Source organism: Helicoverpa armigera, chromosome 11 (assembly GCF_030705265.1).
Source record: "Helicoverpa armigera isolate CAAS_96S chromosome 11, ASM3070526v1, whole genome shotgun sequence".
Lineage (NCBI taxonomy): Eukaryota > Metazoa > Arthropoda > Insecta > Lepidoptera > Noctuidae > Helicoverpa > Helicoverpa armigera.
The window spans coordinates 4,319,619-4,345,203 of NC_087130.1; the positions used below are offsets into that span (position 1 = coordinate 4,319,619).

Sequence of the window (25,585 nt, forward strand, 5' to 3'; positions counted from 1 at the left end):
TTTTTTTCTTATCTACTAACGCGACACTAAACACACGCGATAGAACACTATCTCACCCAATGGTTATCGATACTCAAATGATCGAAGGAGGTGCACGCTTGTCTAGAAGTAACCTTTTATGATTGTTCTCTTGACTTTTAGCATCTTCATAGACAGACAATATCGCTTTCAGACCAGCAAATTATCCGCTCGGTTTTTCCACATTAACATTGCGGGCAATAAAGCTATCTGGCGGAGGCACGTGTCAAGAGTCCGAACCGCTTGGAAAATCCACTAGTGTGTCAGCACTATAAGTTTTGAAATCTCATAGACATACTCAAGTTATTAACATGAGTAACAACTAGGTCGGAACGCCGAAATCTTCCCAACGATTACAACAACAACAATAATTATAGTTGGTAACAGGATTGCCTGAAGACAGCTCACAGTTCTCGAAGCTTCCGAAGTAGTTTCCTTACAATCAGGGTTACGAGTAGAACGTCTGTCTAACATCATGAAGGCAGTTTCTATGCAACAATTAGATCATAATTTACTAGCGTTTCCATGCTTGATTGCATTCTAGAATTAGGAACTTAGGGCCATGGTAGATTTTAAGCGTCCTTGATTTCTAGTAGATTCATGCAAAACAACATGAATCAAAACATTGAAGAGAGAGATTCTTGCCTGAGAATGTCTCTTTTTATCTCAGACTAACTACCACCTGCGGTTTCATCCCTCAAGAACTTATTCGGGCAACTAGAGTAAAAGTAGCCTTCCTTTAAAAATTATGAAATATTTTTTCAAACCGGACCAGTAAAGTTTTCAGATTCATAATATTAGGATACCAAGATGTGCAAGATGTGCATTACAAACACAATAAATTGTATCTAGACTGGAATTAAAGAAATACAACCAGGGTTTTGCAAGGATTAGTTAGCTTTTCTTTCGCTAATAACCACGCAACAATAATCATCTACCCACGCTCATTGAAATCTTGTTTTTCATCTGTTAAATACCTACAAAGAGTTGTCCTATTTCTCAAACAGTGTTTTGTAAAGCTGCCGCAAATTAAAGCAATTATATTTATGTGAACCGTTTTAGTGGAATTTATCGTCGGAATTTCTAATCTGTAGTCTAAATATAACACAAAAGAACACCGAAATTTACAGGATAGGCGTTCTAGGAGAAATAATAATTGTTTTCGCAAGAAGCAGTGGTACTTAATTCTATTTTTTTAAGCTCTCTTTCATTAAAAAAATGTTTAAGTATCTATTATTATTTTTTTTTTTTGTAAAATGTAATGAAAATTTTATTTCATTTTCTCTATAATCACTCACTCTTGACTTCTTCATAGTTCAACGACAAACCAGTGAGAACAAACTCATATTTCACACCGTCCCAAAAAGTCAAAAAAACAGGTTACATACGTAACAAATGAAAACCAATATATCTTTCGAACACAATAAAGCAAAACCACAACACAAAGCTTTTCACCTAATAATAATTTATTTCAGTAAAATATACTGTTTTCCAGAATACTGGCCTGCTGGTTAATCGGCGGTCAAAAAGCAATTTTAGATCCAAAATTAGAGTAACCAACCTATTTCATAGTGTGACGTAGTATAGAGTCTGTGTTCTGTGTGGTCACCTATTTAACGCTTAATTGAACAGCAAACATTAATTGGTTCACAATAATTTTGTGTGTATTTAGCTGGATTACTAATTAGCGTGCTGTTTTGTCGATTTGAATTTTGTATTGTTATCGTGATCGGTTTCATGTACCTCTGTTTTGATTATTTGGTAATGATGAGATCGATTGTGTATGTATTACCTATTTAACATACCTGACTGTATTTACAGTTCTATTATCTCCTCCTTGATGAGGCCGAACTATAAAACATATTTTGGTTATGACATTAAGATAAGTAGTTTCTCAATGGAAAAAATATTCATACGACATGTAAATAGCAATAGGTACGTTAAAATGTACAAAATCCCATCCCATAAGAAATCGGTATACAGGCGCCATAGCTCACCCCATAGGGAAAAGCGGGGGATGGTAGACCGTAAATACTTTTTTGGGTAAATACTCTTGAGATATTACTTTTATACAAAGTTTTTTATGGCATCATTTTGGGACCTACGGGAGGTCTTTGCCCTGCAGTGTCACCATAGATTAAACAAAATAAAAAAATAATGGACCCAGAACAATAATTATTTATTTATTCTTCCAATTACAACAAAATAAATATCCGTTCTGATTGTTATATCCTTGTTATTGTAACATAATTCAAGAAATCAATAAATAAATAATAAATCTTATTCCATGTTTATTGTTATCAGTATTGAACTGTAGCTGAGAGGAACGTTAATTAAATAACCGGGATGATGCATCGCTTTTGCTATTTATATCCTGCATTCTTTTGTTTCTTTTAAGTGGTAAAGTACCTATTTTATATTTTTTTGTTCATTCATTTTTTATTATAATTTTGAGAGATGATGTCTTAAGAAGTAGGTAGGTAGAAAAGCATTTTTATTTTATTTTGAAGATATTTGACTATTCGTGGATTTGGTCAAATCATAGTTCTTATTTATATTGAACTTTCTTCTTTATATAGAAGAGTTCTTATTTATTTAGAATAGAGCATTTGAGGAAGAAAGATTTTACTTTTGAAAAATATACTTATTTCGCACATAGTCTGTTAACTTACATAAAGTTTAAGTTCTATTTACAAATTAAATAATAAATACAGCAAATTCAAACTCAACTTCCATAACCAATGATTAACTGACAGTTATAATTACAGTCGCCATTTTGAATTATGTACGCGATAAACCAACATTACACAACATACCATTTAAGTAATTAACTGAAAGTGATCTCATAATTCTAAACGTTACAGATATATTAGAGAATGTCAATAAATATAGGAACTCGGCAACTGTCATGAGAACGAGTTGTAGGGGAAATTATGGTATAATTTTCAAAGTAAATATGAGAAGTTGTGGCTACTAAATCAGCGGGATAAGTTTTTGGAAGTAAGCAGCTCTAAGAGAAAAAAAAAACATTATTTCTCATTTATTTGTTTTACAAAACATTTTTTAATATAAAACACAAAATATGTAAAAAATACTTAAAAATGAAAAAAAACACGTTATTATTATTATCATAAAGTTGAAGTTTCACTTAACCTTAATTAAATAAAATAAACTTTTAAACGTATTATACAATTGTATGGATTAGTATGCACAACATCAACGTCATTATAATAATTCGTGACTAATTTATTTAGGCATAAAATTTCTTTATAAGCACGACGAAAGAGTTTTTTTGTAAGAATTTATCTACACAGTAAAACAAATTCTTCATTGGCTCTTTAAATATTAATTATTTAAATTCAAAGCAAACATGTAATGTTCTAAGTTTACTATCAATATTTGTGACCAATTTTACGACCAATAAAATGTATTTGTTCAAATAATCACGTGTAGGTAAAGGTGATAAATCTACATTTCAACCTAGTGTTATCTTAACATAAAAAAATCGTTAACATTGTCAAATGTTCAATTTAATTAGGAGTTTATGCTAATACATGTTATAAATCTTAGAGCAAGTTATTTTTAACATTTTATGGCAGCCTACTTAAGCATGTGAAATTCTCTTATCGCTACCGGTTTAAGGCGATTATCGCTGAACTCGTGGCTCCACACTGACGTCACTGTCACAAACGCAAGTCAATATTTAAACACCTTTCAATCAATAGAACCCGATTGGTATACTCTATGCATCCGGAAGTAGCAAAGGGCCGATTAAGTAACACGTAAAAGTGCTGAAGATAAAATTGATTATAACACCAAACGTTATAATCGTCAATGGCCTGTATTGACAGGTAAGACCGCTTGGCTTACTAACCCACGGGTCACACACACTTAATATTATGCGTATGTTTTCCAATACATTCACATGTGACGAGTTACGTCAATATTTACTTTAAAACTTTTCAATTCAACGCTCGCTAGTACTCGTATACAATAAAAGAACGAAAGCGAAAAGAAATTCGAATAACAAAACACGGGATCGTTTAAAAAGATCAAGTCATGTCCCAACAAAAGCGGGAGATTAAACGGACTGCCCACTAAGTTTCATATAATCCTTTAAAAACAAGACAAAAGGAAGCCCTCGTTACTCCAACTAGAAACATTTTCAATATCTGGCTCGACAACAATGGCCGGAGCTTTTTTTCTCTATCCGCTAGCGGAATAAATTCCGTATCAAATTTCTCCCCGGATAACCATAACGATTTATCTGCCGGCTTAAACCCAATCGAATTATTCACAAAAGAATACCCACGATTCGGGGTTTGCGAAAATAAAAAACACAATGCACTTTTCTCTTCCGTTGTACATGTACGCAACGTACGCACACTGTTAACGATAGTACGGAAATACTCTGTGTGTAACGTCCCATATTCTGGCTCATCTCGTCGGCTCGTGCCGTTTTTGGGCGAAATGGTGTCGTCTACCGTTCGAGCGAAAGTCGATTTTCGTAGTGTATGGACGCCGCTTTGGAAGGGCGGCCGTCGCGTAAGCTACGGACCACGTGCACCTCGACTGCTTGCGCTTAGTTCTTCACGAACTGTGTGGGAGGTTAGTTCGCTACATGAATATAATGTTCCTTGAATGTCATGCGCTAAGCGTTCGCCGCGAAAAAGCGTATTCCGCTTGCGCCCAGCAGTGATGCGTGTGTGAGTGTTGCCTCTCCACGTGATTTTGACAGTCGAATCGTTCACAAAAGCCGGCTCGGTTTTTTTTTTCTTTTATCAACAGTGCGATGTGCGCGGACTGAAGCGACAGAGAAAGTGTTTTTGATAACAGTTTACGTGAATGAACGGCCGATACATAGAGATGTTGTAAGATCAAGGGAGCCACATCAAGGATGATTATTAAATATTGCTTGGCCCAATTTCTGCCGGCTATGGAGTGTTTTCGGTAAGTCGCTAATGAGATTTTTGATTGAGGATCGGTATCTTGAATTAATTTAATTTCGAAGTTGGGTGCCAAATATTTGTTTCATATTATTTTGTTGGGAGTAAATAGGTTCAATCGAAGTTGAGAGTAATGTAGTCGTTGTGAGTGGATGATTGATGACTGGGAGTGAATGACTCGCCCTTATTTGAGGAAGTAATGACCCGTATCGGTCATCCCTCTCGGTTCGTGGTATCGATATACAGGGGGCCGTGGAAAGGTGCTATCAAAATTCACGATACCATTATAACCTACATAACATATATAGTGCGAAAGGGACTCGTAACTTAAATTGCTTTCAGCGAAGGGGTTCTAGAATGGAGTTTCAAATTCAGTTACCAGATTAATTGTCCTGTCATGTCCTTAGGTAAGGCTCCGCATAGGTTGGCCTGCGACAAATTAAATTCATTGTTTATGTATAGCGTTACCTCTGCGCATGCTCGTCACTATGTCAACAAACTATGTACATATACAGAGAGCTTGTCTATGTGTGCACTTGAATATTAACGAGTCTGCGGAACCGCGTTGCTAATAGATATTTTGTGAAACAGTTAAGTTTTTGCATTGTTTTATCTTGGCTAACTATTTTTGTAGGCATGTGTCAGCTCTAGAAATGCTAGAGCGTTCAACTGTGACATCATCTTTTGTTATATTAAGACTAAAGTCTTTGAACCTAATTGTTAGTACTTGTTTTTGAGTGACGTTGATTTAGTTTTTGTAATTTGCTTTTGTTTGAGTAATAAGAAAAAGATTTGAGCTTGTAGCTATAAGTCTCTCAGGTCAATCGATTATAAGGTAAAGCATCGCTTCGTACTTTCGGTGCGTGGATGGGTGACCATCTTATCATGACGCGATCTTCAACTGAATAATCTTACTGATTATCTTATTATATATGTTTTATGTATAGATGTGGTATACTTAGGTAAACCTATAAGTATCTACATACGACTGTTAAGCTTATAATCCTCAAAGGGTTTGGCAGCCGTGTGCTATTGATCCCACGGTTTATCAATTTATCATCATAATATACCTACAGATTGTGACTACAATTCTCTATAATAAGACCTACGTATAATATGAATTATCACCCTTTACGCACAATCTATTTTAGTAATAGGTAAACCTTTTTTTCATATTTTAACAAAGGGCTTCAGTTAGGTGGTTTAAAGGATTTTAAATAATGTGAACACACGCCTGGATACGGTTCTGGAATAGATACACAGAAAAGAATTATGTTTATTTTCGGTTTAAGAACATTTTTATTTGCTTTTAGTATTTTTGTGCTCATATACCTAGGGTGCTTTAAAAGGTAAATTTATACATAGGATGTCTTAGCAAAATACATAAATATATTTGAACCTACTAGGCTTACTTGGTCTTGCCAAAGCAAGCCTATTGGTAGATGATTCTATCATTTCTATTCAAGCACGTAAAGAAGGTACTTTGGTCTTGCGCCAGTTCTCCTCATAGTTGTTCCTTATCGGTCTACAAGATCGTAGAAACAACACCTGTGCCTGCGCATTCTCTTGTGTTATAAAGATAATATTTTCTTTATAATATGGAACTATTTAATGAGCCTTTTTAATAAACTTGTCAATTCTCCAAGAGGACATAAGAGTAATTATCTACCTTCAACGTTCTTTCAAACCTGTCATTATATTTAAACGATTTTGTAACGTTAACGGTAATTACGATTATTTTTTCATTATTTTGAAGATAGGCCAATAATTCTTAGAAGAAAGAGACACTCAAAGAATTTTCTCGTAACTTGCAAAAACTATTCTTAATTTTTGAATATTAATTATAAAAGAAATAGAACCACCTACATATAAAATCAAAACATCAGCCTAATTGTATACTTATGGAAAATAACGTATAAAATTAAAATACTAAGATCATTAACAAACAAAGATATTACCAAAGCTTCTTAAGTTTCAATGTCACTTCCAGTCAAACAACATGTTATCTCACAAACTATCTCTTTAATAACAGTTCTAATAATTATATTAACTTATAACGAATTCCTACAATTATACTACATTCCAATTTTATCAGAACTTGTCAATCTGATAAGATAGGAATGTGGCAAAACAGTAGGCATTTGGTACAAAGCTGCGATTTCCAAGTGATAATTGGACTAGGTTTATATTCAATGTGAAGTTATAAATATTTTATAGAAATATACCTGTTTGTTTGTGCGTAACAGGTAGGGTTGCCATCTCAAATTTCGCCAAACCCGGACAAACATTAAAAAAACCCGGACATTTGGCGTAAATCGCATTTTTTCCCCGAACGAGTACGATTTTTTTTAACAAAATAATACCTAATTTGTAATCCATTTACTATTAACATATATTTCAATTCCTTGAGTTGCTTCCTTACATGAAAAGTGTCCGGGTTTTCTCCTGACACTTCTTGAAACCCCGCCCGGACGGCCCCCGGACGGCCTCCAAACGAGGACAAATCCGGGGAAACCCGGACGGATGGCAGCCCTAGTAACAGGGTGGTCTTGGAAAATGTAGAACTTATAATCTAAAGTCAGCAGCCTGCAAGGGCTGCGGGATTGCTCGAAAGAGCTACCTCGGCCCTGGTACACAAAGGGTTCAAGAGGGAATATGGTGGATTTTAGTCAGTAAGAGTCTGACACTCCATGAGGGAGTGTCAAAGCTGCACCCACAGTGAGAGTGTTCATTTGATTCTTTCTTATAAAAAGTGTCGGCACCGAAATAAACCCAGTGGTAACTTTGAAATATTAAAGTGAAGCCAGATGTACCTAAGATTTTTAATCCCACTTTAAAAGAAAGTCTTGGTACACGGAAGGCATGATATGATAATCACGCTTACGGGATTATTATTTCGATACTCCTAATAATATTCTCACGATCTGTTGATTATACTAATCTGCTGCTGTAATCCATGGTGGGACCACCAAGAAAAAATCTTCGACTTGGATTACTATAGGTAGGTCCCATACATTATTCGTCAGTTTACTTTGCCGATCTAAAGTTGGCTTTTGTACGCACAACACAAAACACAACTACGCATGCGCGAGATGTTAAATGACTTCAGAGCCGCAAAGTTATTTGACGACAAATGTATAACGAGCAAATCATAGGCAGTTAGCTATTACCAAGATTCATAGGATAAATACTATTTTGCAAACAGCTGATTTAGGGCTTTAATTTTCTAAAAATAATTGGGATTTATAATTGCTAATTAGATATCTTTTAACTAAAACTTAAATTATTGTATTGCTAAACCACCTAAGTTCTCATAAATAAAACATATTGCTTATCTTTGCCTTACCGCTTGAACGTGCGTGCGTATGCGCATACTTGGTATCATCAGTGTGTAATAAACTAGCTCCTTTTCAAGAAGAAATCATAGTAGTTAAATATGTTAAATGTTTCCTAGTTTTCTTGAATTCCTGTCAACGTGGGTGGCTTGAGATCTCGGAGATTCCTGTTTATATCTTGCATTAAGTTAATATGCGTAGCGTGATTGTACTTATAGTAAGAGATAGAGGTTTTGAATCAATAACGGTGGAAATTATAAAGATGTTTAAATGTAAGTAACTACATGCCTGCATTTTGTTGAATTTTGGTCAACCAATTATAGTACGGATTTTTATGATGTAGACTAATTACTGATTGAAAAACTTAAAAAAATAGTTCCAATTAATATCAATGACAGCAGCGGAAAAAATATAATACGTTATACATTTGCATTTTTGATATTTTTCACTAAAAGTTATCTACTTCATATGCACAAAAAATACTGTTATTTGTTACTTTGTTAAAAACACTATTTTTAACTATGCAAGCTCAAAAGACAATACCTGCATTTACGTTATAAAATGACAAACTAGTATACGGAAGGATATGTTCGAGAACCAATAGTACCAATTATTTTTCACCTGCTGTAATTCTCACGTCAGATATTTTATTCATAACACAAAGGGGCCGGTACTAAAATAATGGAGCATTTTACTTCCTTTTGTTTTCAAAGTAGTGTCGCGTCTGCAAAGAAAGATGGATATTGTAGTGACTTTTTTCTCTGTAGATGTTCGGTACTTTTAGGCACAATCGTTTAGAGTATTCTTTGATATTTTCCTAAAATATTTTTGCAGAGTATTGAGCTTTTGTTTTTCAAAGGATTTGATAAGTATGGGAGGTCTTTTTTTTTTTAGCGACGTAAAATCATCAAATGACCCCTCCCGCTGTGGGTTAGCAGCGGTGAGGGAGTGTCAGACTTTTACTGACTAAAATCGTCGTGTTCCGTCATAGGCCTTTTATGTACCAGGGCCGCGGTATCTCTTTCGAACAACCCGCAGCCCCGGCAGGCCTTGGCCCTGCTGGGCCCCGCTGGGGTTGCTGACATCTCTTTGAGGAGCGCGTGGAACAACGCGCGCCGTCGACACGGGTCTGTCGTCTAAGTATGGGAGGTCTTTGATGGTGAAATGTCGTGCATTATTCTCTCGATCATGGAAGCGGTAATCGATATGGGTTTCGCGCGTGATTCAATTTATTCGATTTTTGTTGCGCTTAGGCTGGGTCCGAGTAAGTATTGATTAGTATTCTATTATGATCACGATTATAATGCAGAGTCAAATAAAGGTTTATGACTATTATATAATTAGCGACTATTTCTTTCATTTAGCTTAAGTAGGTACCATATTTTATTCCAGACTGCAAATGTAGCACCTTTAATGGCTTATAATACAAAAATAGTTAGTCTAACAAACAGGCAAGTTAAGCGCGATTAAACAAGGCAAGTGCGGCTTCCTCGCGAAATCGATACACTCCTTAGTGGCCTCCTTGGCAAGTCACTAACACAACCACTAATAACCCTCCAGTACTTGTTATTCGATACTCTGAAGAGGACTCGTGTAGCGCATCGATTAGTCGAGTTTAGTCATTGTTCTTTAGTCGATTTTAAAATTTTATAATTTGTTATTGATAAATTGGTATGTTGAAGTGGATCGTTAATTTTTTAGTAGGTATTTTGTGTTTAGGTAGTAGGTGGTTTGTAATAATATTTTTTAATATTATGACAACATATTCATTACATTATACAAGTATAAAAAAATATTTCACAACAAAGAAATAATTTTGATTTTTTGTGGTTGTCTGAATATTTTATGTACATATAAAGCTAAACTAAAATAATTTTGTTTTGTATAGGTCAACAGGGCAGATCTAATTTTTAGAGGCATGTCAGTGTTTAAGTTCGGCACGAAAAGCGTGTTATGGTGTGTAAACCTGTAACCGTGAAACGTCACGCAAAGTTTAGTGTGTGTACAAAATGTAGATACTCAAAATATTCTTAGACACTTCCTACCAATATTTTAACAAATATATTAAGATATGGAAATGTTTTATTATTAAAAAAAAATGATTCTCCGCTCCCGCATACTGCAGACTAAGTCATCAATCGATACTTATCCTGATGGTTGGTTCACAGTTTATTTTGAGTGTAATCGTGAATACAATTGAACTAGTCGATCTGATACCCTGATTCCATGATATCCATAATGTCTTCACAGCTAGTATTCATTCACAAGCCCGATCATGCTATAGGTAGGTTAAAAGTTTGCAATGAGCTCTTATTTCTGCATCAATGGCTAAAATGAATCACACTGTAGAAGTGACTTAAAATTATTTAGGTTACTGTTCCAGTAAATGCACCAGAATACGTAGTCATAGTGTACTTAACAATGTTTGTTTGTTCGTCAAAAATTGTTTACGCTCTCTTCTATTCGGTATCAGCTACTGTTAGTGTTAGTAAACATTCAGAACAGCTAGAATTTGGATACCATGTGACGTTTATTGCATCTGTCTTAAAATTGAGCATAAATTAAAGTTGGATATTTAAAGTAACCTAATCCTACTAATTATTTAGAATGATACACAGAGATTATTTCAAAACACAACTCAATTCAACATTATTCTTTGACAGTAACAGTTATTATTTTGCGAATAATTTTTCATACCGAACGGCTTTGATATCTCCTATCACTAAAATATTTAATATAGAATATTTATGCTGACGTACCTACTAAAGATACATAAGATTATAAAACTGATATTAATAATTTATTTAGACGTAAATATAACATCTCAAGAGCATTCCAAATATGAGTATTCAAGTGCAATAAACATCAAACGTTGTACGTGCAAATCATAAGGTATCGAAATAACTTCAATGTGAATGGCCTTCTGACCTTACTGAACCTTGATTGTAACTCCATTGATATGATTTAATAATCATTTATATCAATACACGATGATAAAGCTCAAATGTTGGTATGAATGAGATTGTTTCGACATTTTTGGTTCAGTGATAAAGAGAGTAATACAATTGAAGATTGTAAGGGCCAGCAGAAAATGTTTAGGAAACCAACAATATTTTTTTTAATTTAATCAAGCAACAAAGGCCCATAGACATGCATGAATATTTGTATTAAATTATATAATAATAATAATAGGTAAGCGTCAATAAAGTAAGTAATGTTAGTCCCACTAATATTCTAAATATTTTATAAGCCATCGTATAATGTATCAATAGTTCAATATTACTTATTACGAAAGATAGTGCTGTTATTTAACATCAATGATCAAAGTAAAATCTTGTTAAATTACTAAAACAAAATATATCAGTGGAGAAACATAGGTACTGTTTATGATGCAAAGAAACTTTGCCAACTATTTAATTAATTTTCTGATTTATAGACCGTATAATAGTAAAACGGTCTAATAACTAATATCTAAAACCATGCACTACAAGTATTAAAACTTTGACATTTCAGTAGAGTCACGCATTTGTTGCGAAAGCGCTGCCACGCCCGTTTGTGTTGCGTCGCGTCGTGCCAATATATCGGATATTTAATTTATTACCGTGTCCAATTGGTCGTATTAAACTGTGAAATACGTGTCTTGCTTCCTACAGACGTATCATCAGTAGTTTATGGCCCCCACTGGCTTTTTCTTGTCTCTTAACCACGTCTTAACGGTGTCGGATTTCACCTTTTACTGCGATTTGGACGTAAATAATCGGGTTAGTTTAATTTACAATCGGTTAACAGTTAGTAAATTTTGGGTAGTGTTAATTATTAGTATCGTTTTGAACATAATTATGGAAAAAAGTCTTCTAAGCTTACCATAAAAATCTTTGACAGGTAATTAAATAATTACACCGCGATTGTACATCGTAACACCTTTATGGTATAGCAGTGACAGGACAAAATTTAATCTCTCACCCCGCTTTTAAAGGCCCTCACTAAAAAGCAAGAAAAAGAAATAAATTACACACTTTATTAGCCGCACTAATTAGTAGGCCCTTATAAATTAAAGTGTGAAATTAACGTTCTACTGTCTCATTTGGTGCACCTAATTAAGTGACAATATATCAACTGCATAGTTTAGGGAGAGCTGATAAGGTAAAACTGGGTTTTAGGCTCAGTTCACACGTGCTAACAGGCGTTGACAGACGATCGGAGATAATGAGAGTTCTGAGGACGAGCTTCTTGACGCGCATGTTGGAATACTCGCTAGAAGGAGCCATTAACAAGGACGTAATACTGGTAAAAAAAGTCGGGCGTCAACGAGCCTAAAGACTATTCTGTGAAAACGGCTATAACGAATAACTATCTTTGGTTTGTACGAATAGTCCGAAGCCACTAAGTATGACATCTAGTATTTGTAAAATAAAGGTACTTCGCTGCAGTCAGTTAGACTGGAAGCCGTAACCTAGCAAAACATTGTAACCTAACATATTCGGGAAAAGGGTAGACAGATGATGTTAACGTACATCAAAAGCTGTTAACATATAACTACTATCATATCCTTACTATCATATCCTCCTTGGTTCAATAAAAAACTAATAAGAGCCCTGAGAGATAAAGAAAAGTTACGTATTCGGTTTAAGTTATATGGGAACCCAATGGATGAGCTTGAACTGAAGTTGTTGAGTAAACGCTGCTCTGCTATAGCTACTTCCTGTTACAATGCTTACCTAAGTGACCTGGAGTCTGATATCACCAATAATCCCAACCGGTTTTGGGCCTACATAAAAGGGAAACGCGGAGGTGCTAGTTCCTATCCTCTTACTATGAACGACGGCGTGACATCTTCTTCTAATGGAACTAATATTTCAGAAATGTTTGCTACGTATTTTTCTTCAATGTATAGTAGCCCAAACAATACAAACTTACCTCTTTCTACAGATCACTTAAAAACAATGGCAGCCTTCAGTTTGCCTTTGTCAGCCCCATTAATAGAGCACGACGCTTTGCTTAATAAGTTGAAGTCTCTTGACTGTCGAAAAGGTGCTGGCCCGGACGGTATTCCTCCTATTTTTATCTCAATGTGCGCCTCTTCCCTAGCGACGCCTCTGTTGCTTATATATAATCGATCTCTTGCATTAGGAACTTTCCCTAACGTTTGGAAAGAAGCTAAGATTGTACCAATATACAAATCCGGCGATAACACTGATGTAAGTAACTATAGACCAATTTGTATCTTGTCTACCTTTGCCAAGGTTTTCGAATCTTTGATTTGCCCATGTATACAGTCACACTTGAGACTTTACCTTAGCAGCGCCCAGCACGGCTTTGTAAATTCAAGGTCTACTTGCACCAATCTGGTATCATTTACTGAGACCTTAATGGCTGCCGTTGATAATGCTAAACAAGTGGATGTGATATATACAGATTTTAGTCGAGCCTTTGATAGTGTCCCCCATAACAAACTCATACAAAAGTTATCCTTATATGGTATCACCGGCTGTCTTCTTAACTGGTTGAAGTCGTACCTCGAAAATCGCACTTTTTATGTCGCCGTTAATGGTTACAAGTCAAACTTTTACGGGATCACATCCGGTGTTCCCCAGGGGTCCCATATTGGTCCTATATTATTTAACTTCTATGTTAACGACATCCCTCATACGTTAAAATTCTCGGAATGTTATATGTATGCTGACGACCTAAAATTTTGCAGAATAATTGAGTCTGACGCAGACGTTGAGTTGCTCCAACGTGACATTGATGTTCTGGTAGAGTGGTGTAAAGACAATGGTATGAGATTAAATGTAAAAAAATGCTTTCATGCAAAATTTTCCAGGAAAAATAAATTAACGCTTTCCAACTACCACATCTCTAAAAGTTCGATCCAAGAAGTTGAGAGTATTAGGGACCTGGGAATAACATTCGATAGACAATTGACATTCTTACCCCACATTGAAAATGTTATAAAAAAAGCCTCTAGAATGCTGGGTTTTGTTCTAAGGAATCTCACTGGTTTTCGTCATAGTAAGACCAAGATCACACTCTACAATTGTCTGGTCCGCAGTGTGCTGGAATATTGTAGTACGGTATGGAGACCACATTATGCAACACACATATTGAGGCTAGAGAGAGTACAGAAACGGTTCCTGTGGCACTTAGCTTTTCGTCCGGTCTGGTAAAAAAAATACGATCGTATAATGACAGGCTCACCCACTTTAAGATGGTATCTTTACAAAAAAGAAGGGATATACTCGACTCCGTTTTCCTATTTAAAATTCTACGATACAAAATTGATTGCCCGCAGTTGCTGAGTCGAGTAAAACTCAGAGTCCCCGCTAGGATACCTCGTGCCCCAATAACTCCGCTGTATCCTCCACGTCGTAGAACCGTGCTTGGTGCCAACTCTCCTATCCCTCGCTTATGTAAGTTGCTTAATAGCTGCAGTGATCTAGTGGACCTATACGCTGACTCACTTACCAAACTCAAAAGAACTCGATTTTAAAAAATATTGGTTACTCCCTTTTTATTATTTAATTGATCTCAATTTTTTTTAGCACTGTATTAAATAATTAATTTTGTAATTAGTAATTTTTAATTTAATTGGTTTTGTTTAATTTAATTACAATTTTCACATTATCGAATTTATATGTAGTATTTTGTCATAATCTTAACTTTAACTTATTTGTATAATGCATGCTGTGCTTACCTTTAAGAGATTGTTACACAAGTATTGTTTTATGATGTTTGTATTTAATAATTGTATCGTGTAAACAATTGTTGGTGAGCCAAATAAATAAAATAAAATAAAATAATATCAGCTGCTTATCACTAGAGAAATGTTTTAAACGTTACCTAAATGTGAATGAGGGCAATGTGCTACCGACCGTCTGCGATACGTAGTGACAATAATAGACGCTCGCTGCAGTGTTTAGATTGATCTTCAGTACAACAACGCTAATAGATTGTGTCATGAGAAAATCGTGTGAGGAAAGCTTAAGTGTGAATTTTATTGTTATCGATTGTTCGGGTACGAGTGGTATTGGGAACTCGTTGAAAGTAAATAGGTGTTGTTTATTTAGAGTTTGCGGAATTTATTGGTTTTATGACACATAAATATAGAAAATATTTTTACCGCAATGAAAAAGGCATAGTGAACTATTAAATTTCATAACAGTTACCGACTATTCGAAGTTCCATTTATACGGAAGGTTTAATTAAATAAAGTTATTCAGAAATTAAAATATTTGTAAGCTTCAGGCATTACAATATATTTTTCATAGTTATATGTGACCTATTTCTCTGTTCCTCTTACCTACCTACTATTATCATATTTCCAGACGGTCCACATAACAAACCAGACAGAATATAGATGAATTCACCGTAAAAACTCGTCATAATTACGTCACGTTCTTTAGAATTCTTTGTGGAACTTGTATGAGGAAATGCGGACCCGTCACAGGCGGGAAACATCGTCTCCCGGTGTGAATCAATGGAACTATTTTCAATCATCTTTTTAGTATGGAACCATTATTATTCATAAAGGCATTTATTTGTACGTACCTATGTCCTGAAGAAAATTTGATTTTGTCGAGAACAAAACCATAAAAAATATTTGAAAAATAAATTCCTGTCACCTATATTTTTGACTGTAAAACTTTGGAAATGGCCTGCTCAATGTCAATACCTATTTGATTTGATCCTTACGTCGAGGGACACTGTATCCATTTAATTTGAATTGAATAATACCTACACGAACTCTAAAGACTACCTATAACTAATATAGGTCATCGACATTCTCAAAAGACATCTAAGTATAGCAAAGCAGAGAAAGCTTTTCTCCACATATTTCTTTGATAACAATCGAACTAATGAGACAGTGTCTATTTATCACCATCAGAATCAGATATCATTCATAATTCCATTCTGAGTTTTCTAATCCCAATAAAATATTTGAATATTATACTAAAGGTACATTATTTTTCTAAACAGAGAATAAATAAACCACCGACAAAGTTACACTTATAGGTAACTAACCATAAGTTTATACTTAGAAAACTACAACGTATAAATATGTATAAGGCCCATTAAAAGTCCTTCAGAAGGCCATACCATAGGTTACAATACCCCCTTACTTACCATTCACACATTGTTACCACCTGTCATATCTAAACTATATTAGTCCCATACAAATCATTGTGTGACGCATAACACTGTCTCCGCATAAAACTTGCGTCTGCGCATAGCCAGACGATGACATTAAGTACTGCGTTAGAATAAATGAAATGGTACTACAGATTAATTAAGCGATATTGTCAAAGACAGTTTCTGAGTATCGTAGTTCAGCTCAAAGTGACGATAAAGTGTAGCTGATGTAAAAGTCGTGTCAAATACAATGTTTGTATGATATTTTCTGTACAAAGTTATGTTTGATTTAGTAGTGTGATAAAATGTGTTTTGTACACACTATAATGATGTCACACTTTGTAGATAATGTTGTATTTACAACTAGCGACTTGCTCTTTTGATCACCAATGCAATGTTGTAGGAGCTCAAGTCATCTTTTTAAATAAACATTGAAAATATCTAAATATCACATTATCTGCAAAATTATCGTCTATTAAGCCCACACTGTCTTTTCCTAAGAAAATATTTATCTAAAACTGCATCGTAGGTAAAATCAACAGTTCTTTAAAATTTAACGGTTTCCCATGCGCCCGCGCAACTCCGATAAAAGCTTTGCTAATGATTCACGCCCACAATACATTTTGTGACACGTGTTAAATAGGAAATAACTGCAGTCGAGTGAAAACTATTGATGAAGTGTTGAACTAGTGATATATCTTGTCAAAACAGACTTTATTTTGGAATGCGGCCTGACACATCTATAGGGTAAAGGCGGGATAGATGCCCCACTTTTTGAAATATGCTTATAATTTAATAAATATTGGTTCTACATTAATAACACCTATGAATGTAACTATAGTTTAATCCTTTATGTTTATTTGTGATTTGTCTTTTTGGGCCTATATACTACACGTTTTGCAGATTTTAGCTTTTTGTAGACCTCAATTTTTGGGGATAGATGCCTACCCCTATGGATAGTTGCCCCACCTTGAAAATACTAGCGAGGATAGATGCCTACGGTGCGGGATAGATGCCCTTCATACTGTTCAAGTATATTATATTAATAATATTTATATATTTTTTTACTTCAATTTATTTAAAATGAAAAGTATTTTGCAGTTTTTTTAATCTTTTTATATTAATTATCAGATTAATTAAAATTAACACAATACAATTCTAAAAGTATTTGTTCAACAAAAATAATGTATTTTATATTTTAAACCCTTAGGTATTATAAAATATTAATTATTTAGTTTCAACATGCACAATCATAAAAATCATTCTTTCTTAAAAACTAAAATAACACAATATACTTACCATCATAATATTTAACCGGAGAGTGCTTTAAGTTTTCTACATCTCGAGCACAAATTTCTGAAAAGTGTTCAGGTTTCATGTAACCAGCACTGCCACATTACACATTGAATCCAGTCGGAGTTTAGACTTTGTTTGTTCATAGTTTTCGAAGCATTCTATGCAGTTATTTTTATTTGTATCTTTAGGCTCATCCTGTCCATTTCTTTTAGTCTTCTTCACCGGCACACCTTTAGTTTTCTATTCCTTAACTTTGTTCTTAGGTGAATTGTCTTAATCTTCACTGTTTGAACTGTAAATCATTCGTAATTAATAAAAAGTGTAAATACCTATACATAAAGACATGAAAAATATAAAAAATATGTATTCAAAGCACTTATAATACATTCAAGGTACACGTGGTGTATGGAGGGATAGATGCCCCTAGGGGCACCTATACCGTAAAAAATCAGGGCAACTATCCTTTTTGACAGGGTTAGATGCCCTAGTATTTTTTTAAATAAATAAATACAATAGAGCAACTATTTACATCAAAATGTATACTTCATGAAACAATATACATACGTAATAAAAAATTTGATGGAATTAATATCTACTTATAAAGTTATACAACAGCAAATACTCACCTTTAAAAATTTTACGCTCGCTGTAAGTTCGCCGCTGAGATGAATTCACACACGAGCAAAACGCAACCTCACCCCTCGATGGCGCGTGGCTAATTTAGGTGCGGGGTGCTTGTGGCTTCTAGTTAAACGGTTGTTTCTTAATCGCGAGCATGGGAAGTTAGGTTTTTTAAAAATGGGGCATCTATCCCACTGCGGCATCTATCCCGCCTTTACCCTAGTATATAGAATCCCACATTTTTGTCAAAAGATCTTGTTCCAATATTGTGACAGAAATGTCAGACACAATGACTTTAAAATGCTGTTGAATCTTCAACATATCTTTTACATCACATTAGTTTTATTTATGATTCAAAACTTTCTTTTGTATAAGCGAACACACTTAGTACTGTCACTTTTCATTGATAAAACGAAGATATTGCAATAACATTATGACGATGAATGACACTAGATATTACAACACTTTGAAAAGAGCTTTCACTCTAAACACTCCTTAAGCAAGACAAGATTTATCAAGAAAGAGATCCCACCAATAAATAACGAACAAGAAATCCAATAGTGAAAACGGTAAATCACTAATTCATTGATATTCAATATATCACTGACCATTTAAAAATTATGAATGAAGCGAGCGGATGTGTAATCGAATATAATATATTAAATGAACTTTTTATATGTAAGAAGGTCAAGTAGAACATTAAATGAAAGATGGAACGTACAGAAATTCAAAATGGTCTTTGTACATGTCTTCCCGTTTCCCAAGGTTACATTTTGTACTGTTACAAATTTAAAATTCTTCTCTTCTATACGATTTTTTTAAAACATGATTTGGTAAACGTGGGCTACATTACAATAACGTAAAAATGTAGTTTTCCTGTTCAACTTTTATATTACGCAATTTGAACAATGAATTGGATACATATGATAATATTCTTAGTCGCTTTTTTTCATGTCCGCACGTAGAAATTGTTTAACAGGTGTATGTATATTGTGTAGTATTATGAAGAAAGAAAACACGTGTTGTCTTTCTTCATAATATTTATGCTAGAATTCTAAAATAGCAAAACAGATAGTAGTGGGTAATGAATGTGAAAGTACAAAAACTAGAACAAAAAAAAATTGAATTTTAAACCTGGCTATACTTAATTCAAAGTCCATAAGCAGACTATTCTTCGAGCAAGAGCCGGTAGCTACTAAGTAAAGAAGTAAATAGAACAATTCAATTTTTACTCGAAGCTATTTTTATTGACTTATTGTTAGAAGGAGATGCACTTGAAATATCAACAAGATTGTAGATCCAGTTATTGTTTTTATTGTGGGCAATGATGGCGTACATATTTATTGCTTTATTAAAGTCGTATTGAATGAAGCTATTTTTTTTATAGCTTTATTATGCTTTTGTTTGTTTTTTACTTTGGTCTTATTTTTATTTTGTTTTAGAGCTTCAAATGTCATCATCTGCCTAGGCTTTTCCGAAATATAGTTCCGAGTTAGGTTCGGCTTCCAGTCTAACAAGATGCTACTGAGTACCAGTGTTTTGCAGGGAGCTACTGCCTATTTGACCTCCTAAACCCAGTTACCCAGGAAACCCAATACCGCATATTATGACTGGTTATCAGACTTATCGGCTTCTGACTAGTCGTTACGACTGCCAAATATGTTCAAATGACAGCCTAAAATAGTGAATGACAGCGCAAGCGAATGTAAGTTTCAGGAATTAAATTGCTTTGTACTTTTTCAATATTAGTAGCATGACTAATTTCCTCTACCATGATTTGGTCGTCAATATAATTATTACACCAATATTACGTTGTCATGCAATAAAGTAAAGTTAATTTTACTGTATTTCACAGTTACAATAAAACCGCGTCTTGGCAGTTAGTTTCGGTATTATTAATTTCTTTGTGACTCAAACTTATGAGTAGCGGAGTCAGGAACTAAAATAAATGTTGAGACATCGCAAATATCAAGGGTCATTAATATTGTTTTATAGACTAGGCTAGACTTGTGACGCTATATAACCGACATTTATTGATCTTCGAAGACTACTAACAGGAAATGAAATGACACCCTAAAAATAGTAGAATTATATTATTTAGTATTTTATATCGAGCTATTTATACGTTGATATTCGCCATCTTCATAGCAACGCTTATCTCAAATTTCGCTTAAATTAATTTACTTTACATCTTGGCTTCTAAAAGTCAAAGTACGGTCAGCAACGAATATAACATTTTATTTAACTAGGTACTATTCGATAATATAATTTAGTAGGTACACATTGCATCAAGTAAAATGAAAAAATAAGGCCTTGATTTCTGAACTGTTTTGTCAAACATTTGAGTAACAGTCTAGTTTACATATTTTAAAGGTTTACTTAACAAAACTTCTTTGCGGACTTTACGAGCTCACCTGCTTGGATTTAAGGCTTAACCTGATCCGTGACAGGCAGGCGACACCTCCCAACTAAATCCTAGACTTACCTTCACAGTCCCCGAGTGATCTATGCGAAAACTGCTAAGCCCTCTCTCCTATGTACTTCATTTTCCAGAAAATTCCATCTTAAGTGTTCAAATTTATCGTGCGTTCAGGATGAGTCAAGCGGTTTGGCGGCTACGTGACAAGAATGCCTTTTATCCTATAGAGAACTGAGAACTTTCGAGAAATTTGATGTATGAGCCCAAGCTGTGAATGCGGAAGTTTTTAAGTGTATTACAAAAGAGCAAGGTTAAATGGCTGTTAATCAATTTGTTTTCATTGTAAGTTCTCTTTGTGATATGTGAGTGATAATTTATAACACATATCTGTTACTTGCTTTTGAGTGGGATTTCTGTTTGGGGTTTAGCGTATTCTTAAAGGCTTGATTTATTAAGCATCTTCACTTTACGGTTGGATACAGTAATGCAAAAATAAATAAATTTTTGCATAAAAATGCGGATGAGATGTTTTTGGTTATGAATAAATTATGCGTGTTTAACGTCAACTGCTTAACGATAACCGTTTTAATTTTGAGAAAATAATTAAAAATGCATTCATTGTTTTCATATTTTGCAAAAATAATTAGACGTTCCTGATCTGATGATGGGAAGATAATTAGAGAAAATGGCTAAAAATATTTCACAGTACATTCATTGTAGTTGTACCTAGATAGGCGTGATAATAAAAATATCTTATACCTTTAAGGGGTCATCTTTAAGCTCCCGTTTATCAAAATCGGTCATAAGCTTCAGAACTGCTTCAACGTAAATTCCACAAATAAAACTAGCTCTTAAACCTGTTGAATAATGTTTAAAGTTGCCATTCAAGGTTCTAGTGGTCTTATTGCTTGCATCTCGAATCTCTGGCAGTGAGTGATGAGTGCAGCTGAATCGCTTTGTTTCGACTGGACGCACTAGATATTTTAACACTGAACTTGAAAGTAAATGGTATTGTGATCCAATTTTTTCTTTAAAGCTGTTTGGAAACTTTTTCATAATGTTCTTAATTTTTGTTGTAATTTTTGAGGGGCATGTCATCGTATCGGCGGATTACTTACTTATTTCTGCACTGCCAACATATTTCGTTCATTGTGATTGTCATTTGTCCGTTTTTTTTAATAATAAAGAAAACTTTGTACTCACGTATAGAGGGTGAATGAAAGAAAAAAATCGACGCTACAGGTTTAGAAGGCATGACTATGATGTCTATATCTGTCTTGATTTACAGTTGCATTAAAACAAATGATTGCAATTTAACGAAGCGTAACAAATCTATAAATCAGTACATTACGTTTTCATCGGCATTATTCAAGTATAAATCTTTAATTTACTTCAAAACTAAAACGTCTCAACGATTTCATCAAATCAAGTCGCTTAACTTATCAATTCACTAACATCACTTAAGAAGATCTTGAATAATTCTTAACGCGTGATTACACACGGTCTTGGCCGGCGCTCAGATATTCATATCTGGAGTAATATTCATCCCTGAATCATTTATATTCAGTTAATTTAAATTCCGTGCACTCAGGAGACACGTAAAGTTATAACAAGCAAAGTTAACGATGTGAATCGGTTCTCTAACAAACGAGGCATCGAGTCACCGCGCACGTGTCTAAGATAGGTCCCACTACTCCCTTCGGAACGGAAGTAATGAGTCCTTGATATAAATCGGACTTCTCATTATAATTATCGCGTTTTGCATAATTTTCCCGTGTGTGTTTTCTTTCCCGTTTGATAAGGGTCTCTGTTTAATTAGAGGTTTTTATAAATAGGCCCCATTAATGGAGTTTGTTCTAATTTTGGATCGTAAGAACCCTTTTATCTTTTTGAAATGTTAACTGAGGCTTATATAATAATGTGTGGTTTTTGGCAAAAAGGTTATGGTAGATTGGTGTAATCTTCTTACACCGCTTGTTTTTTGGGATTAAAATGAGTTGGGAAGCTTTTGTATCGACTGGTATTTTTGGTAACTAAAATAGGACTTATTTATCAACTCGACCGTGATAATCTCATCCAGTAGGCCGAGCGGGGAAATTCAAATGGTATTTAAGACTTTATTGTGAAATATATTTAATTACCAACTTTTTGCTGACTAGCTTCTTATTACATACTTCGTATTCTTGCCAATTTGCTTTTTATCTTTCAGACTCACTCTTGTTAGGGACGTGCAAAATGACATGACAGATAATTAAATATGAAATGAAAAGTAACATGCAGAAAATGAGTTCTTTTATTTAGAGGACGGTGCTCTCTTCATCTATTAAATAAGGTATGTTTCATATAATACGATGAATAGGACAACAAATCTTCATACAGAGAGATTATTTATTGAGAACCATAGGATGAGGATAGCCATGTTTTTGACACACCAGAAGATAATTTAAGGAGTGAAAAAATTATGGCTAAAAAAAATTAGCAGACTTTAAATTAAATAATCTATGTTTCTTTTTTTATTTTACTTCTTTACGACATAATTTTGCTGAATCTGACATTGTGTGTATGTACTTATAAAACTAGAAAAGGCAGTGCAAGAGTACCATTCCAATTGTCATAGAAAAAGGGTGTCGGGAACTACGAAGGCACATTATTTCCGAGTCGTCCCTTGCGGAAATTATACTACAAAGTTACAAAGAACGGGATATACAGACTCGACAATAGGATGTACAAACAAACAAAGACGTTGCCTGTCTAGATTGGTTTATTTTTGCTCTTTTATAAACTACAATTAGACTTCAATAATATTTGTTTGAGAAATGAAAGAACTTTAACATACACATTCATGACAAGGTATTGCGTAAAAGATAATTATCACCTATAGCCCGCCTTATAGCATCACAAACTTAAGAAAAATTTACAAATGTAAAGCTCCTGCGTATGGTGCTTATAGTTATATCATAGAACTATTTACAACTTACGGTAGCTCCTTACGTATTTTTATGGAAGCAACTTAAAAATGGAAAGTCGGCCGGCTATTTGCAATCAAAAGTTTCATCTTCTGAAGCGATTTTTATTTTAATGGTTAATCTTGAAAGGCCGTATTTGTGTAATTGCATACAATACATACAAAAAGTTCAATTTCAAGACAAATAAAATCCGCGCAATATTTGGCGCCGCAGTTAACATTTTCCCAGTACAGAACTACTGTTTGTTTATTTAACAACTTTTTCGGTGATCATCAATTTCGTTTTTACAAACAAAATCCGTGAACGAACAAATATAGTGTGAAACGGTTTTATGGCGGCCATCAATGTGACCACGAATGTATGACGCGAATGCATTGATGACTTTTTAATTACTAGAGTTCAATGACTTGGTAGGTTTTATACAGCTAAGCTTTTCATGATTTTGCGTCATGCTCATCTTCTCTACTTGCGTGAATGGTTTAATGGAAAATTTTCTTAGAAGCTAACCTTAAAAAGTGCTAAGTATTTTAATAAATACTTTTTGGTTCTCTAAGTGTCTCGTGTATCAGTGGCGTGAAAAAAAGTAATCCAAAAAATAATAGAGAACTTTAAATGAAATACCTGAAAACTATGACAAGTTTACTTGTCTAAAGTATTCGTATTAATTCAGAATTTTACATAAAATCTTCTAAAGCTACATTCTCGCCTCAAGAAAAGATTGAGTTTAAAATTTAAGTAAAGCTAAATACACTTCTTGACAGTAAAAATCACACTTAGGCAACAAACTTGAATGGTAATATTGGAAGTGTGTCAAATGAGTGATCCCACGCGTCTTATCGAACTGAGTCGAATTTGATGTCCGTAAGTGTAATTGAATGGATGAATTAATATTTTCGACGTTACGTCAGGCGTTTGTGGGCGAGATAGTTAGATGACTTTCTGCTCAGCTTAAACAATGAATTAGCTTGAAAGGTTAATTACATACATTACTATAAGTTTTACTAATAGGTATTATGATCATAACAAATGAGGAGAATTAAGTATAAGTTGGGTTTCTTTACAAATGTAATAAACTAATATTTAAGTTAATATACCGCAGAAGATCTCCTTTATTTTGACACTTATCGATTAAAGAAATAGAACGTGATAAGAAATTGACCTTGTTTTTAATTAATATTCAACTAAACTCAAACTATACCCGTAAGATAGACACCTAAAACTAATTTCCAACAAAATGTTATCTACTACAAACTATATGCCACCTGCGAAAACTTTTAGATAAATTAAAACCGACATAGATAGTTCTGCCATCACGTTATTTGAACCACAGACTCGTCATTACTCCAAATATAATCCTTGGCTCATCCGAACCGAAACACGAAGTTCTAAATCAAACGCAGACGACGTCGCTAGCAAAAACTAGTACGTAAATATAATGAAAACGATATTTCTGCCTTTGATGTTAGTGGATCCTATTTTATTCCCTGATTCATATTAATATTATGGTTTTTGTTTTATGTAATGGGCTGTTTATGTATTTACTTATTGCTCTAGTTGTTTCTTTTGGCGATTAGAAATTGTTGAATTATGTAGAATATTTATGCATATCAGTGGTTTCACTAAGAGCACACTGTAAGACTAAACAGTCAGCAAACAGTTGACCCCAAGGTCGGCAATTTTTAAAAAGAATATCTTGATTCTAGTCAAAGTTTTCAGTCGGTCTGATACCGGCTAAATACCTGATCTTCGTAATGTGCACACTGCCATTCATCTTCATACTGATTTATGAGCTCAAACAAACTATCAGCTGACTAAAAGTTTGTAGTATGCTAAGATCAAATACTTCTTATTATT

At 34.1% G+C, this 25,585-nt stretch overlaps 1 protein-coding gene across 1 annotated transcript in view; it reads left to right on the forward strand.

Annotated features, from left to right (window-relative positions):
- Window positions 1–4,527: 4,527 nt before the first annotated feature.
- The window catches only part of LOC110370105 (collagen alpha-1(XVIII) chain), a 168,797-nt gene continuing 147,739 nt past the window's right edge, over window positions 4,528–25,585 (forward strand). Inside the window, exon 1 of the mRNA XM_049850809.2 lies at window positions 4,528–4,968. Coding sequence (XP_049706766.2) covers window positions 4,916–4,968 — 53 coding nt within the window. The 5' untranslated portion in view covers window positions 4,528–4,915. The remainder of the gene's footprint in view (window positions 4,969–25,585) is intronic.